The following is a 13920-nucleotide window of genomic DNA, read 5'->3' on the forward strand; positions in this document are numbered from 1 at the left end:
TATATATAGTCAAAATGATGATTGTGAATTGCTGCATCAACACACTTCTGGATCGTTGACTATTATTTTTCTGTTTTGCTAAATTTAGAACAACAAATGTGGGAACAATCTTTACTTCATAGGAACTCTACAAAGCTCATAGTTTAATGCTCTGTTCTGTTTCTGAACAAAGGGCACAAACAGAATAGAAAGGAAGAACATGTTTGAGTTGCCCAGTCTGTAGTAAAAAAAAAAGCTTCTGCCTCCTCTTAATCCATGTCTTGATGGAGAAAACCATGCTGCTTCTTTTCTAACCTACAGTATTCTTCTTTGGGTTGCTCAACTCTTCTCTTCTCAGACCTTGCTACTCTTCAAAATGGGAGAGATTAGAGAGCATGCTATTTAAGTCAGGCACATGCACTAAAATATGTTTTTTTTCCTTAAGTTTTAAAAAACATAGGGACGAGTTCAAAAGCTACCTTAACACCATGAATAAAGCTAGCTTTCAGATATTAGGTCAATTATTGCTAACAAGGGTAAAAAACGGTTTACAAACATGACTGGGCAAAACTTTATCCTGGTCCATTATTACCGCTAGAACAGTGTTTCTGAATTTTAAGAGTAAAGATTTGTTGATGGTAAAGGTACCTTTACCTTATTCACTCTTTTTTTTACTTAATATCTTCTCAGACAGGTTGCTCTTGCTGACCTCACCATTATCAATAAGACAGATCTGGTGGAGGAGGAGGAACTGAACCAAGTTCGAGACACTGTCAGGTCCACAACAACTTCTTACAACCAATCCTCTGTCACTGATGTGGGTTTAAAAGTAAGGCTGAGCTGTCAATTCGAATGATCGTAATTTTGTTTTTCTCTCACCTCAGGTCTATAAATGGTCTTGTTAAGATTTTAGAGACCCAGAGATCAAGGTGAGTCCCTTTTTTTTTTTTTTTTTCAACAAATAAAGGGTCATTCTCTGAGATGAGGTTAAGTAGCTTTTTCTGTGGTCCAGCTGTCCTGCTGTGTTCATCATAACTCTTGCTCAGATCTTTGTATCAAAGATGAAGCAGCTCAGACAAGGAGACGTGCACATCAGCAAACACAAACTACAGCGCCCTGAGTAAACATCAACCCCACGTTGGTGTCCAGTTACCCACAAGTCTTTGCCCTCTGACCCCGGGGCCTGCAGGGTGGCTCCATGTTGAATGTGCGTACACACAAATGCGTGTGTAAGCAGCCCGCAGAGGCCTAACACACGGTGGTGTAAATGAAAGGTCGGGTGTGTTTGGACTCTGCGCCGCCCTCCTGCAGAGCTCAGACCTGGGTGAACAGATGAAAGGCCGTTCAGCGAGGGGTTAATTGAAACAGTATTGTGGAGGCATTTATTGTCGGTTCGTTCTCGTTGTTACCTTTAAGGGTTAGTTTAGGACCAAAGCTCAAATTATTCTCGTGGTTCGTTTTAAGTTTAAATGAAATGGAAGAAAATGTTATCCTCTTTGCAGAGTGGACCTCTCTGACGTTCTGGATCTGCATTCATTTGACTGTCAGGACGGAGCAAAGTAAGTTTGGTTTGCCACCTTTTTATTTTGCTGTACTAGTTATATACTTACTAAGGATGTCTAAATTGAAAAGTCTTCCTGATGATGATCTGACTCATTTAAGATTGTACATGTACTGACTTCTTTAAAATAATTACTTTTCACATGCACTAAAATAATGCACTGCATTTAACATCTGCTTTTTCTTTCAAAAAAGATATATCTGTGTCCATCTTCTGTAAATTTACATCTGTCTTCTACTGATGGTCTTTTCATGAAGCAGAAAACATGATTTATGAAAGTACTCTGATTCTGGTAGCATGTTCACTCTGTTTTGACACAAGCTGAAGTAAGTCTGCTCCTAAAAAAAAATTCAGCTTACTTTTAATTGTGAACAGACAAAATGGACAGGAAAAATTGTTCCGCTGCATCATTAAACTAACTTCATTAAATTTAATAAGTAGTATTTCAGCTGCTTTTTGCACAGCGTTGTCCCCAAACTGACATCTGTCGGAGGAGAACTGGAGTCAGTGTGAAGATATTTGATTTTCCCTTATGCATCAACGCGTCAACTTTTTTCTTTTGACGTGTTGATGCACGTGTTTTCTTAAACGAAGAGAAATGCTTCATGACTAAAGAAAATTATGTATCTTGTGACTTCGGTATTTATCTTCTAAAACTATGCAACATATGAACTAATAATATGGCGTACTTGTAAAACCTGCAGGGTGAAAATATTTGTATTCTATTGTTAGCTTTTGTTACTAGTTTGTCTGACAGCAGTCTTTGATACTGCTGCTATGTTTCTCTCTAATTAACAGACTCCCTTTTTTTTTTTTTTTTTTGACTGACCGTCCCCCAATCACACCGCAGGACGGTCATCATATTGTATACCCCAGCTGAATCTCATTCTCATGAATAGAATCGGTGTTCGTCCCTTCATATGAATGAACCGGCCGCCACGTTAAATCTTCCTTACGTGCCCTGAGTCAGTGTCTCTCGACCAGCTGCAGAGGATTAGAGCTGTGTGTGTCCTCTGGCACCCAGTGAGTCCTCCTTGTCCCAATAGATAGCTCCTTTCCCCCTGCCTTTTGAGTCTTGGCCCCTCCTCGTTTTTCTGCCCCATGCTGGCCGTTTGAAGTGCGCGCACCCCCCCCTCCCCCACCACCACCTCTGCAGCTCTGCCTGTGTGGCACTAGCAGCACGGAGGGCTCAAGCAGCTGGACACAACATTTAGCCTCCTTGTGAGGTCAGAGGGAACGGGGGTAATAGTTTGTTTGGGAGCTGTAGTCAGTATCCCAAAGGATTTAATTGCCATTTCTAAAGCGTTCGCAACTCCATTTAGGGATGTCATTAAGCATCAACACAAGTAAACATTAAAGATGGAAGCAAAAGTTCTTCTGTAGGTGTGAATTTCAAATGTTTCCATACTCCCACACCTTTTACTTTTACTTTTAATTATTATAGAATTTAATTAAAAGATAATGAATTACATGTTGTTGTTTTTTTTTTAACTAAGCATCTTTAATGTGAAAGGTAGTTAATGACACATGAGTTGCAGTGTAAAGCTCAAACTATCAGAAACAAAAGTTTGGTTTATCTGATCATTAATAATTCTAACAAAGCCTAACAACTTCAAAATGTTTCTTCAAGTTGTCAGGTGTTTAAAAATAACGTTGGATGAAATTGCTGGATGACATTTAGAAACAAGTTTTTATGTCTATTTATCTCTCTGATCTGAAAGACTCACTGAGAAGCTCCAGCTTGTGACACCGACCAGACCACACCTGGACAAGGTTTGTTTACACCAATCTGAGTTTGCTTTCTGCATTTCATATTTTTAGTTTAATTTATTTCAGCGCGTCGTTTCCTGCAGGATAAAGGGGAATGCACTCTCAGAGCCCTGCATTACCCCGGGGCTTCAACACTTCAGTGAAATCTCCCGCCCTGCTGTACTTTTTGTGTTGCAATCAACTTGATGCGTTTGATGTTTTTGCGTTAGATTACAAATTGGAGCTAAAAACAACCTAAACACTGAAGCACATTTGCTCTAGACTAGCAAGAACTCCCTGGCAACATAAAACTTTTTTTAGATATTTGTAACTTTGAAACCACAAATTTCAATCTCTACAGCAATATATCGCGTAATTTTTTTTCCCAGTGAGGATGGTGGGTTTTCAATTTGACATAAAACAGAATAGAAATTTATGTACTGCTGTATTGTCCCGCAATGGGGGAAATTCTACTGCAGCAAAGTGATAGGTAATCAAAGTAAGTAGGTTCACACAAAGATAGAATATAAAATATGTAAAACAAAATAAAGGATAAAATGCTGCACAATGAGGTCACAATTTCAACACACATATTATATAGTTATTAAAGAATAGCGTAGTCCAAATAGCGTAGTCTGGGTAGGTTAATTTTTAAAAAATAGTTGAGAATGTGCATGTATTTTTGAGTTTCGAAAAACAAAAGAACCTTTACAAAATGTGACTGTGCAACAGCAGAGATATGTGGACGCCAACGAAAATGTTATTTAAAACTAGTACAATTGTTGAAATACATGGACTCTAATACATAGGTGTATTGAAATAAAGAAAATATGAATATGTTGATGTGTAAAATCCCAATAAAATGCATAGATTTTTTTTTCTTGTATTTTTGGAAAGCATGCGGAAAGTTCAGACAGAATTAAATATTTTGAAAGGCCCTCAAAATGTTGTCAGCCATCATTTTTCTGGACCTGTTTAATATTTTTTCACATGGCAGTACCACGCCAAATGACGCTCTGCTGCAGTTAGTTGTGCTTTACACACATGAACTTTTATCACAGGATGAGGACAGATGGGGGTTATTCGGGTGGGTAAATAACACCATTGTTTGTGTGTTTTCTCTCGAGTTCCTTTTCCCGCATGAAGCCCCACTGTCCCTCAGACCCCCTGACACACGGCCACACCTCCACCACCACTGCCTCCATCACAACCCTCTTTTCATGCAAATGAGAATGCCGCTTTTTCTCTTGTTATACCAAATGACAAGGAAGTGTGTAACCTCAGCACTAAAACCCAAACCTCCCCCCGAATATCTGCAAGGTGTCCTTTTTTTAATGTTTTGAGGAAGCATCAAAGAGGGAGGGGCGAGCGTGTGTGTGAGAAAGACGCAAAGGGCAAGACACCGTCGCTCCATTTCGGGTGCCAAATGGGGCTGTGGGTTTTGACACGTTCGCTGACAAAGTCCTCAACCGGGGCGTAAAAAGTGCATCTTTTGTTCAGCGCTCACCGTTAGTCTCACTAAACTGAAAACATCTTTGTAAATAAATGTTTATGCTCCTGGAAATAAGAATACGAAGTTATTAAAGCAGCAGTGCTGTTCAACAAATTCTGCATTGAATACAGATAGAGCTTTGCATTTCATATGGAAGTATTCAGTTTTATTGTCATGGTTACTATTTATGTTTTTAAAAACAACATAAATCAACCTTTCATCCACTCCATGGCATTTTACAGGATTTCTCTACCCAGCAAATTGAATATCTTGTGGGTATAATAAGTGTGATGCAATGTGGATATATATATATATTTTTTTTTTTTCACCTCCAGAGTATTTTAACTGCGACGTTTGAGGTGACGGGAGACCTCTGTGAAGATGCCCTAAATACCTTCATCCAAGTAAAGACACAATCTATTATTCTTGTCCCTGTTGCCGCTGCTAATTAGTTTTGGTACCACTGCACTCTTTGATACGTAAACACTCATTTTCCACTGTGACAGGATCTGCTTTGGGAAAAGAAGTTCTGTAACAAAGCAGGGGAGCCCATGAGTGTCATCCGGCTGAAGGTACGGCAGAGCACAATAGTTCCCCAGTGGTTTTATTATCTATTAACCAGTTAGATTATTCATTTGAGGCAGCTTAATGTTTTACTTGCGACTTGTGTGTTTTCAGGGTATAGTATCATTTGCAGGCAAAGCGCACCAAGTAATGCTGCAGGGGGTCCATGAGCTATACGAGTTAAATGAGACTCCACAACTCTGGGAGGAAAACCCGCACACGAACAGGCTGGTCTTTATAGGTAGGTGAGCTCACATACACACACACACACACACATCTTGATGCCTTTTTAGACATTGTTGTCAAAAATATTGATAAAAGTCGTTAATGAACTTAGTTGTTTTTGGGGGGTTTCAGTGAATTTATGGCATGATGTTTTGGATTTTATTTCACAAAAAACATTTTAGTCATTGGCTTCATAAAACATATCCCCCTAAATGATCATTTTTATTATTAGCGTTACTTTTTACACTGGTTAGTGTCGTTAAAGTTGGTTGTAGAATGAAGGTTGGATTTGCAGGTACAGTCCCTTGCAAAAGTACACAGACCCATTTGAATGTTTTCTCATTTTTATCAAGTTACATCCACAAGCTAGAATGTAATTTTTATTATTGCATGAACAATGTTAGCCACAGAAGCAGGAAGGAGGTCTATGTTGACTCTGGAGGAGTTTGCTCAAAACCAAATCCAAATTTATTTTGTCATTCCAGATAAAGTGTGTGCAACACTGTAGCAAGAATAATATTCTCAAAATTGCAGAAACATTGCTACTTAAATGTTAAATTAAATTTGGCCTTCATAGAAGAGTGCTACACATCACCCTGCACAGATTATCGCCATAATGAAACATGGCAGTAGCAGCATTTCACTAAATACAGGTAAATCCTCTTTGAAAACCTGCACTAAAGACTTGAGTCAAGTTCAGAGGTTCACTCTCCAACGGGACAACAGCACTAATCCAGAGCTTCAAAGTAACAGTTTTTTTTTTCTTCCATTTGACAGTTATTCTCTACTTTCTGTCAAAGTATCACAAAATTTCCCAAAATACATTGAAGTCCGTTATTGTAACAGAAATGAGAACATGTTTGAGGTGTGTGTCCAGTATTTTTCAACACGATTGTGTCTTTATTCTGCTGTCTTAGATTTATTTTTTGCCTTTACTTTAAATTGCAGGAAAGAACCTGGACAAGAACATCCTGCAGGAGATTTTTATTTCTGCTGTTGTGATGGATGGAGTTAAAAAAGCTGGGGTTTGAAGCTCCTTTGTGGAAAATCTCTGTAGTTGGTTGTGTAGTAAAAAGGTTATAGCAGATTTCATAGAACAGATTATGCTTCTCAAACTTTATTTTCTTCTATGGATGACCGAAGGGAAGAATAGAAAGTAAAGATAACTGCAACTTCTTTAACTTATTATATTTAATCACAACCTCTACTAAAGAAAAAGCTAGAGTTGGAAATAGTGAAAAACTAAAGTGAAAAAAAATGTCTAACTCCTAAAGGATTAAAGAGAGTGATTAACATATTGCACTTTTTAAAGGAAACTTTAAATGAGCTTGCCAGTATTTAGATTTCTGACACTCAATTGGACTTCTATCCATATGTCAGACTTTTATCAGTTCTGTATTTTGGAATTAATTTAAATAAAATTTTCTTCAAAATTTGGTGGTGTCACTTTTTTGTCCTCATCAAATAATAATATTAACATGTTTTGTTCCTAAAGGAAGTTGCTCTGAAGGTGACAAAAGAATGAGTTTCAGCTTTCACTTAAAGTACCATCAGAAGACCAGAGAGACCTCCTTGTACGGTAAAAGCAAATCAGATCATTTCTTTGGACTAAATGTCAGGTTTCCCGTTTCATTAATAAAATAACTACTGAGCATTCGAGCATATATCAAGTTTAGGACTCTGCTGTGTTAAGGACTACAGACATTTGCAGGTTTTAGTTAAATCACATGCATGCATACTGGTTGCATGTTTGTGATTGCAAATAATTTCCCCCCTTGCTCTTCATGATGGGAGCATGTGAGAAGCAGCCCTGTCACGCACAGAGTAACAACAGGCCCAGTAGGAAATGGGTGGAGCCCTTCCACATTGATCATTTGCAATGTAGATGCTATAACAGCGTGTTGTTGTGTTTTTGTTTGTTTTTTTTTCTCTCCGTTTTTTTTGTGTCGATGGCGGTGTTGGAGCGCTGCCTTTTCAGCTCCGTGTTCCGAACCCGAGCCGCGTCACCGCTGAGCGGATCACGCAGCTGAACCGCTTCCTTGTTGATTCTCATGCTGATGGCCTCATTAAGAGCAAATACTGCCTGTTCTCTCCGCTGGTTGCAGGAAGCCCCATCCCAGGGCTATTTTCACGGTCACACCATCCAGAGGTGGAAAACTGAGCCCTAAAGTAGGTTTCTTATCACGAGTTAGGTGTGAGGTTGTAAATCCACCTGGAACACCTCACGCTTGAATATGGTGTATTATTATTAATTATTATTTTATTTTTACTTTTTATTTTTTTTGAAGCAGTAAAGCAGATAAACTGGTTTCTCGTATCCTCTTTGCAGATGTAACCCTTTGATCTTAGCCTATACAATATAGGATAATTTAAAAAATTTATTGTGATAATTGAATATCACGACATACATTATTCTTTATAATGGCCAAGATGTTATTTGCTGAGGCCTACAGTGTTGCTGCATTCAGTGGCAAGAGCATGTCACCATTGAATCACAAACACCCAGCACTTCCATCATGCTCACATCCCCCACCTCACTAGTGTGGTCATTTGTAATCAAAATTTGTCACGAATAACGATGGGGGGGATTATTTTATTGAGGAAAGCTTAAATTGAAATTGGTTAATTTATGACCCTATAGTTAATTTGTGTCTTAAAATATTGCATGTTTACTTAATTCCTGAGTAGATAAACAATAAAAAAAACATCACAATTAATTAAGATGCAAACATCTTAATTTTTTTTAAATGTTGTGACCCGTGGGTAATTTCAACTTGATTATTTTTCCCTTAAGGGCGACATTCTGTTCTTCTCGACCTTCAGCATTGTCAGGCGCCCCCACATTGCTGCCCTTTCCAACAGTTCTGGATGCGCCTCTGTTAGTAATTACTTTCTTTCTTCGTCTTGTTCCAACTACCTCCCCACTAACAGGTATCCTAAAGAATGCCTCACTCGGCCATTCTTGGGGCGAAAGGACCTTTCGCACCAACCATGCATTCCCCTCCGCCCTGTCTTGCTGTGGCCCCCTGCAGCGAGGGGGATCTGATAGGTCCGAAGGATTAATGGGACTGGCCTGCAGGGAAGAGGCATCCCTGTCTATAAAACCATTTCGCTCACTACCGCAAACCGCCTTGTGTTTAGACAGGCAGACCACAAACGCGCTTTTACGCACGACGCACCGTTACGCTTGTTTTGGCACACAAAGTTTAGGCGCGACTATGATTCTGTCCGGTGAATCTGAAGCGCCTCACCAAACCAGACTGTCTGTGGAAGAGAATGAGATTGATATAGTGGGCGGTGAAGAGCCTGACCACCCGCTGGTGTTGCGGACCGAGTGCTCCACGGACGCTGGATTTTCGACAGAATCTGGTGCCGAGTTTGACTCCTCAGAGCCCGACTCCTCTGGGGAAAGCGAGAGCAGCTTCAGCACGGACGCTCCGACGCCCAGGAAGGCTCAGAGCGGCTCGGTAAAGCCTCCGTACTCCTACATCGCCCTCATCACCATGGCCATCCTGCAGAGCCCACTGAAGAAGCTGACGCTGAGCGGCATCTGCGACTTCATCAGCAACAAGTTTCCCTACTACAGGGAGAAGTTCCCAGCTTGGCAGAACTCCATCAGACACAACCTGTCTCTTAATGACTGCTTCATCAAGATCCCGAGGGAGCCCGGGAACCCGGGGAAAGGCAACTACTGGTCTCTGGACCCCGCGTCTGAGGATATGTTTGACAACGGCAGCTTCCTGCGCAGGAGAAAGCGATTCAAGAGGAACCAGCCGGAATTCAGCAGAGACGGATTGTTTTACTCCAACCTGAGCAGCTACATGCCGTACGGACAGCCGTGCAGCGCACAGGGCCAGGTAAATCTCCTACCCGCTGCTCCCGCTCGGTACATACCCCTGCAGGATGGCACTATGATGCCCCCTTCTTCTTTCCATCTTTTTCCGCGTGCTCTAAACGCTAACGGGAAACGCAGCGGGCCTAAAGACTCCAGAGCGCAGCCGTGCGTAACAGAGCCAAAGTCTGGCGCGCAAGCAAAGTGCTCATTCAGCATCGACAGCATCATGAGCAGACCATTTCACAGCAGCGCACAAAACCCACATCCGCCCCACTTTCTTCACGGCGGCCTTGGATTTGGCCATCTGATGTCAAACCCGCCATCCCGTTTGGTACCAGCGCTCCTGCAGCCTTTAAAGACTCCTCTGTACTACAGGCCTGCAATGCCGAACACTGCTCCTTTAATAAACGAGCATCTACGTTCTGCTCCTCTATGCTGAGGCCACCTAAGACACTTTACAGTCTGCTTTTTTTTTTTGTCTGTTTCTTAAAGAAATACTTTGGTTGCATGATATTTATGTGCTTTACCTGTAGCTTTAAAGGGAGTAATGTAAATAAGAAGAGTGGTAATATATCTGTGATATTGGATGGTGATACAAAAGAGTTGTTTTATTGTTTTTCTACCAACTAGGGTGTCAAAATAAATGTTTGAAAAATATGTTTTGGTTTCGTGATGATTTGAAAAAAAAAATAATATGGAATTTGAATTATTTTTAAAAGCCTATAAAAATGTATTTAGGATTAAAATGTTCTTGTTTCATAAAATATTTTTCTGAGTTGGTTTTTACTTGGTTGGATTGGAAGAAAAGGGAGAAAAGTTGGAAATATATTTTTTGCGTTTACTGCTTTAGAATGTAGCGGCATTGATGATCAAATTGAAAGCACACAGAGAGACCTACTGACAAACAAGAACATGCAGAGTAAAAAATACAGTTAAATATCAAAAATATTTCCAATGCAAATGTGATGAAGTTTGAAATCCAAAAATGGAAAAAAAAGAACTGAAGTTGGTACTGTCATGCTTTGATGCTAAAGAAAGAACTTATCTTTAGGAACAGAAACATTAATAAACTGTTTTAACCTGCATCCTGGCTGCACACGTTGTCAGACTTCCCTGTTATGTGTTCAGCAGCCTTTTCTTAAAAGTTTTAGCTGCCATCCTTTTTTTTTCTTTTTTCTTTTTTACTTTATTTGCCAATAAGACAGTGAAATGCAAAATTTAATAAACTCTTCTGTTTTGTTTAGGTTTCATGAAATCATTTAGCAAATCTGAAGAATGAAACAGTATTGAAGTATACATTTTTAAACAGAAAAAAAAAAGATGCACTTCTTCTAACCGTCCACTAGGCAGCACTGTTTCTTTAAACAGATGCATAGATTTGAAGATGAGCGGTCAGGTCACAAACCCTCAATTATAAATAAAAAAAGGCTGTTGCACTGACTTTTACAGCAGTGAATGACATAAAATAGTTAAAACAGCTGAATTATTCACTGTTAGATCCATCAGGCCTTGCGGACTGTTATATTCTCCCACACATATTGTGAAGTTGAACTATTTCTTGGATGCTCACTCTGCCTGTTCCTCTTGCATTTATCTACATCTGAGTAGTTTACTTAAACCAAAATATCACAGTGAAAATGACTTATTTGTGTTGTTGGTGGTTCTTTATATTTGTTGCCACCTGTCAGTCCTTTAGATAGGTGATAAGTAACCCAGGCGTATTTTAATTAATACAATTGTAGAACTGTTAGAGAAGCTATTTTTGACTATTTGTTAAAAATTTGTCGAATAATTGGCAAGATATATGCGTCTATTATTAGCTGGTAAAACTGCAAAATTTCTGCAAAGAAATATTCACTCGAATCTGAGTAATAAGTATTCACATTGTTACGTGGTTCTTGGATGAATGCTGTCCTGGGGAAGTATCTTAACTCTACATTCAAACACTACACACAACCAGTCACACTGATCTCACCACCAAAGGAGCTCTACCCAACAATAATAAATGAAACTATGTTTCAAACATCTGCAAACAGTGAAGAATAAATCAACCCAAATGCCAAAAGTGCTTTTAAAATGATATTTTTTTGTGTGTTTTAACAACAGAATACAAGGCTAATAAATCTCAAATAGTGCTTTAATGACTGTTTGAGCTGAGTGAGATGACCAGGTATGACCAGTATACATTTTTAAAATGACTGCAGTTTCTCTTCATATAGAAGGAAGCCTTTAATATTGGCTGAAATCTCAAGCTGGAAATTAGATACCAACTTCATGGCCGTTGGTCACCCGAGGTGAATGACAATATCATTCTAGAGGTGCCCAATCGCACTCATTTTGGTCCAAAGAAACTTGATTTAATTTTTTATTATTTTTTTTTTTGCTTAAAGTCTAACCGTTTGTTTTTTTTAAGTGTGTTTTCTCACCGGGGTGGCAGGACAGTACAGACACAGATGTAGTGTCCGGTTGCACTCCGGGCCCCAGCACAATTCCTCTACTCCCTTCAGTCAGATGTCTATTTTTGGCGTGAGGCTCAGCTGATTGTAACACTGAAAGCTCAGTCCCTCCCTGATTTTTTCCTCTCCTCTTGTCGTCAGTTGTTCATTCTTATTAGGAAAAGAGGGAGCAGTCTAACAGCTGACCGGAGGTTTTGCTGTTGGACTCAGTCAGGATAGAGGGATGCTCCTCTCTTGGCTTAAGTTGTCAAGGTGAAAATAAACTTTTTCGATCTCCTCCTCAGCTGTAAGCAGCCGCCTTGACTCCACAATTTTTTTGTTTTCCAACTTTAATTTTTGTCCCTTTTTTTTTTTTCCCCCCCTCGTGATCGGTTATTCCCAGCTGCCTGCTGCAGCCCCGCTGGGTCGCGATAGAAAACAAGAAGGAGGATGGAGACGAGCCCCATCCCGGTGGTGACGGCCCAAACCGCCCCCTTTGAGGACCAGCGGCCCGGCACCAACGGGCTGCGGAGGAAGACTGCGGTGTTTGAGGGGAAGAAGAACTACCTGCAGAACTACATCCAGAGCCTCCTGTCCTCCATCGACCTGCGGGACAGACAGGGCTGCACCATGGTGGTGGGCAGCGACGGCCGCTACTTCAGCCGGGCTGCCATCGAGGTGATAGTGCAGATGGCAGCTGCCAATGGGGTAAGGAGGGCTGGAGAAGTTCACTAAATATTATACATCATTTGGGTGTGCAGTACTTAAGCCATTTGGTCCAAAGTTCAAATATGTCCCACCTAATTATTGGCTCTATGTTTTTTTTTAAGCAGTACATAAGAATAAGTTGTGTTCTAATATCTGGCTAATGTCCAGTAAATGAATAAAGCAGGGTAGTCTCCAACTCCCAAAGGCCAACCTTTAGAAAAAAAGAAAAATCTTTCACACAATCCTGGAAACACAACTACGGAGCCCTCCAGGGGTCATGAGGATTTTCTTTTACTTTTGCGTTCCCTCGCAAAACTTTTGCGTTCCCTCGCAATAATCTACTGATCAGCTCGTGCGGCATAATTGAATACTGTAAGCCATTTTTCCGGTGGCCGCCGTACTTCCTGCTTTAATACAAGCTTATGAGGTTTTTCCATGGACTATTGAGTTATTATCGCGGGGTAATCAGTCATCTGATTGTGTCTGTGTGTGTTGTGTCTGACTGGTTTAAAGGGCTGCTTTCAGTGCCGTTCCATCTTAGCCTTAACAGACATAAACATGCAGTAAATGAATCGATTTTCAATCAGTTTTTTGCACAAAAAGAGTTAATAATAATAAACAAGTTTTATTATTATAAAACACAGCAAGCTAATGGTGGTAGAGGACAGCACCGGGTTAACTCATCTGTCCGTGTAACAATCAACTCCAAAGCTCTTCTTTGTTCTGTCACAATTATCGATTTATTAAATTTTTATTATCATGCTCCAAACTTTGCGAGGACTGACCACCCCGTTCATCCGCTTCCTCATACACGCAAAGCCGGCCAGCAGCACACCAGTAACCTTCCCATTCATACTTGATGACAGTCACGCCCACATCGACACGCCCACCACCAGGTGTCAAAGCCGCTGCTCCTGTCATATCAATAATTACTTATTTCGTTCATATGGCTCTTACAGAGCCTCAGTGAAAACGTGTTTATTATTATTAACTCTTTGGTGCAAAAAACTGATTGAAAATCGATTGATTTACTGCATGTTTATGTCTGTTAAGGCTAAGATGGAACGGCACTGAAAGCAGCCCTTTAAACCATTCAGACACGAACACACACAGACACAATCAGATGACTTATTACCAGTGGTGGGAAGTAAAGAAGTACAAGTACTTCGTTACTGTACTTAAGTACAATTTTCGTGTATCTGTACTTTACTTAAGTACATTTAATAATGGATATTTTCTACTTTTACTCCACTACATTTTACAGTAAGTATCTGTACTTTCTACTTCACTACATTTCTACAAACTGTCGCGTTACTCGTTACATCCAAGTCGCGTTGCTCTTTTTTTCCGTTAAAATGTGAAGTTCAGGGAT

General features: G+C 40.1%; 3 protein-coding genes across 7 annotated transcripts in view; all 3 read left to right on the forward strand.

Moving 5' to 3' along the window:
* The window catches only part of cbwd (COBW domain containing), a 13193-nt gene extending 6187 nt beyond the window's left edge, over positions 1-7006 (forward strand). For 2 of the 3 annotated variants that reach the window (XM_008418361.2, XM_017306454.1), the window contains exons 9-17: positions 670-756; positions 864-908; positions 1482-1538; positions 3262-3313; positions 5117-5185; positions 5288-5353; positions 5460-5586; positions 6348-6435; positions 6519-7006. In XM_008418361.2, coding sequence (XP_008416583.1) covers positions 670-756; positions 864-908; positions 1482-1538; positions 3262-3313; positions 5117-5185; positions 5288-5353; positions 5460-5586; positions 6348-6435; positions 6519-6585 — 658 coding nt within the window. In that variant the 3' untranslated portion in view covers positions 6586-7006. The remainder of the gene's footprint in view (positions 1-669; positions 757-863; positions 909-1481; positions 1539-3261; positions 3314-5116; positions 5186-5287; positions 5354-5459; positions 5587-6347; positions 6436-6518) is intronic. The other variant, XM_008418362.2, reaches the window with a different exon arrangement.
* An 83-nt stretch (positions 7007-7089) lies between these two features.
* Positions 7090-10069, forward strand: foxd5 (forkhead box D5). Its single transcript, XM_008418364.2, has 2 exons — positions 7090-7149; positions 8502-10069. The coding sequence occupies exons 1-2, from the start codon at positions 7092-7094 to the stop codon at positions 9842-9844; spliced, it is 1401 nt and encodes a 466-aa protein (XP_008416586.1). The 5' UTR covers positions 7090-7091; the 3' UTR covers positions 9845-10069.
* Positions 10070-11919: 1850 nt separating this feature from the next.
* The window catches only part of pgm5 (phosphoglucomutase 5), a 28109-nt gene continuing 26108 nt past the window's right edge, over positions 11920-13920 (forward strand). The window contains exons 1-2 of one of the 3 annotated variants that reach the window (XM_008418367.2): positions 11920-12113; positions 12244-12548. In XM_008418367.2, the coding sequence (XP_008416589.1) occupies positions 12291-12548 (258 nt within the window). In that variant the 5' untranslated portion in view covers positions 11920-12113; positions 12244-12290. Of the gene's footprint in view, positions 12549-13920 lie in introns of all 3 variants that reach the window. The other 2 variants (XM_008418366.2, XM_008418365.2) reach the window with 2 other exon arrangements.

This window comes from Poecilia reticulata, linkage group LG9 (genome assembly GCF_000633615.1).
Source record: "Poecilia reticulata strain Guanapo linkage group LG9, Guppy_female_1.0+MT, whole genome shotgun sequence".
Taxonomy (NCBI): Eukaryota; Metazoa; Chordata; class Actinopteri; order Cyprinodontiformes; family Poeciliidae; genus Poecilia; species Poecilia reticulata.

Bases quoted from the DNA above. Each gene is read 5' to 3' on its own strand.
- foxd5 (XM_008418364.2), top strand. From the start codon at position 7,092: ATGAGTTTCAGCTTTCACTTAAAGTACCATCAGAAGACCAGAGAGACC. The intron at 7,150-8,501 runs GTAAAAGCAAAT...CCCCACTAACAG, and splicing joins CAGAGAGACCTCCTTGTACG to GTATCCTAAAGAATGCCTCA.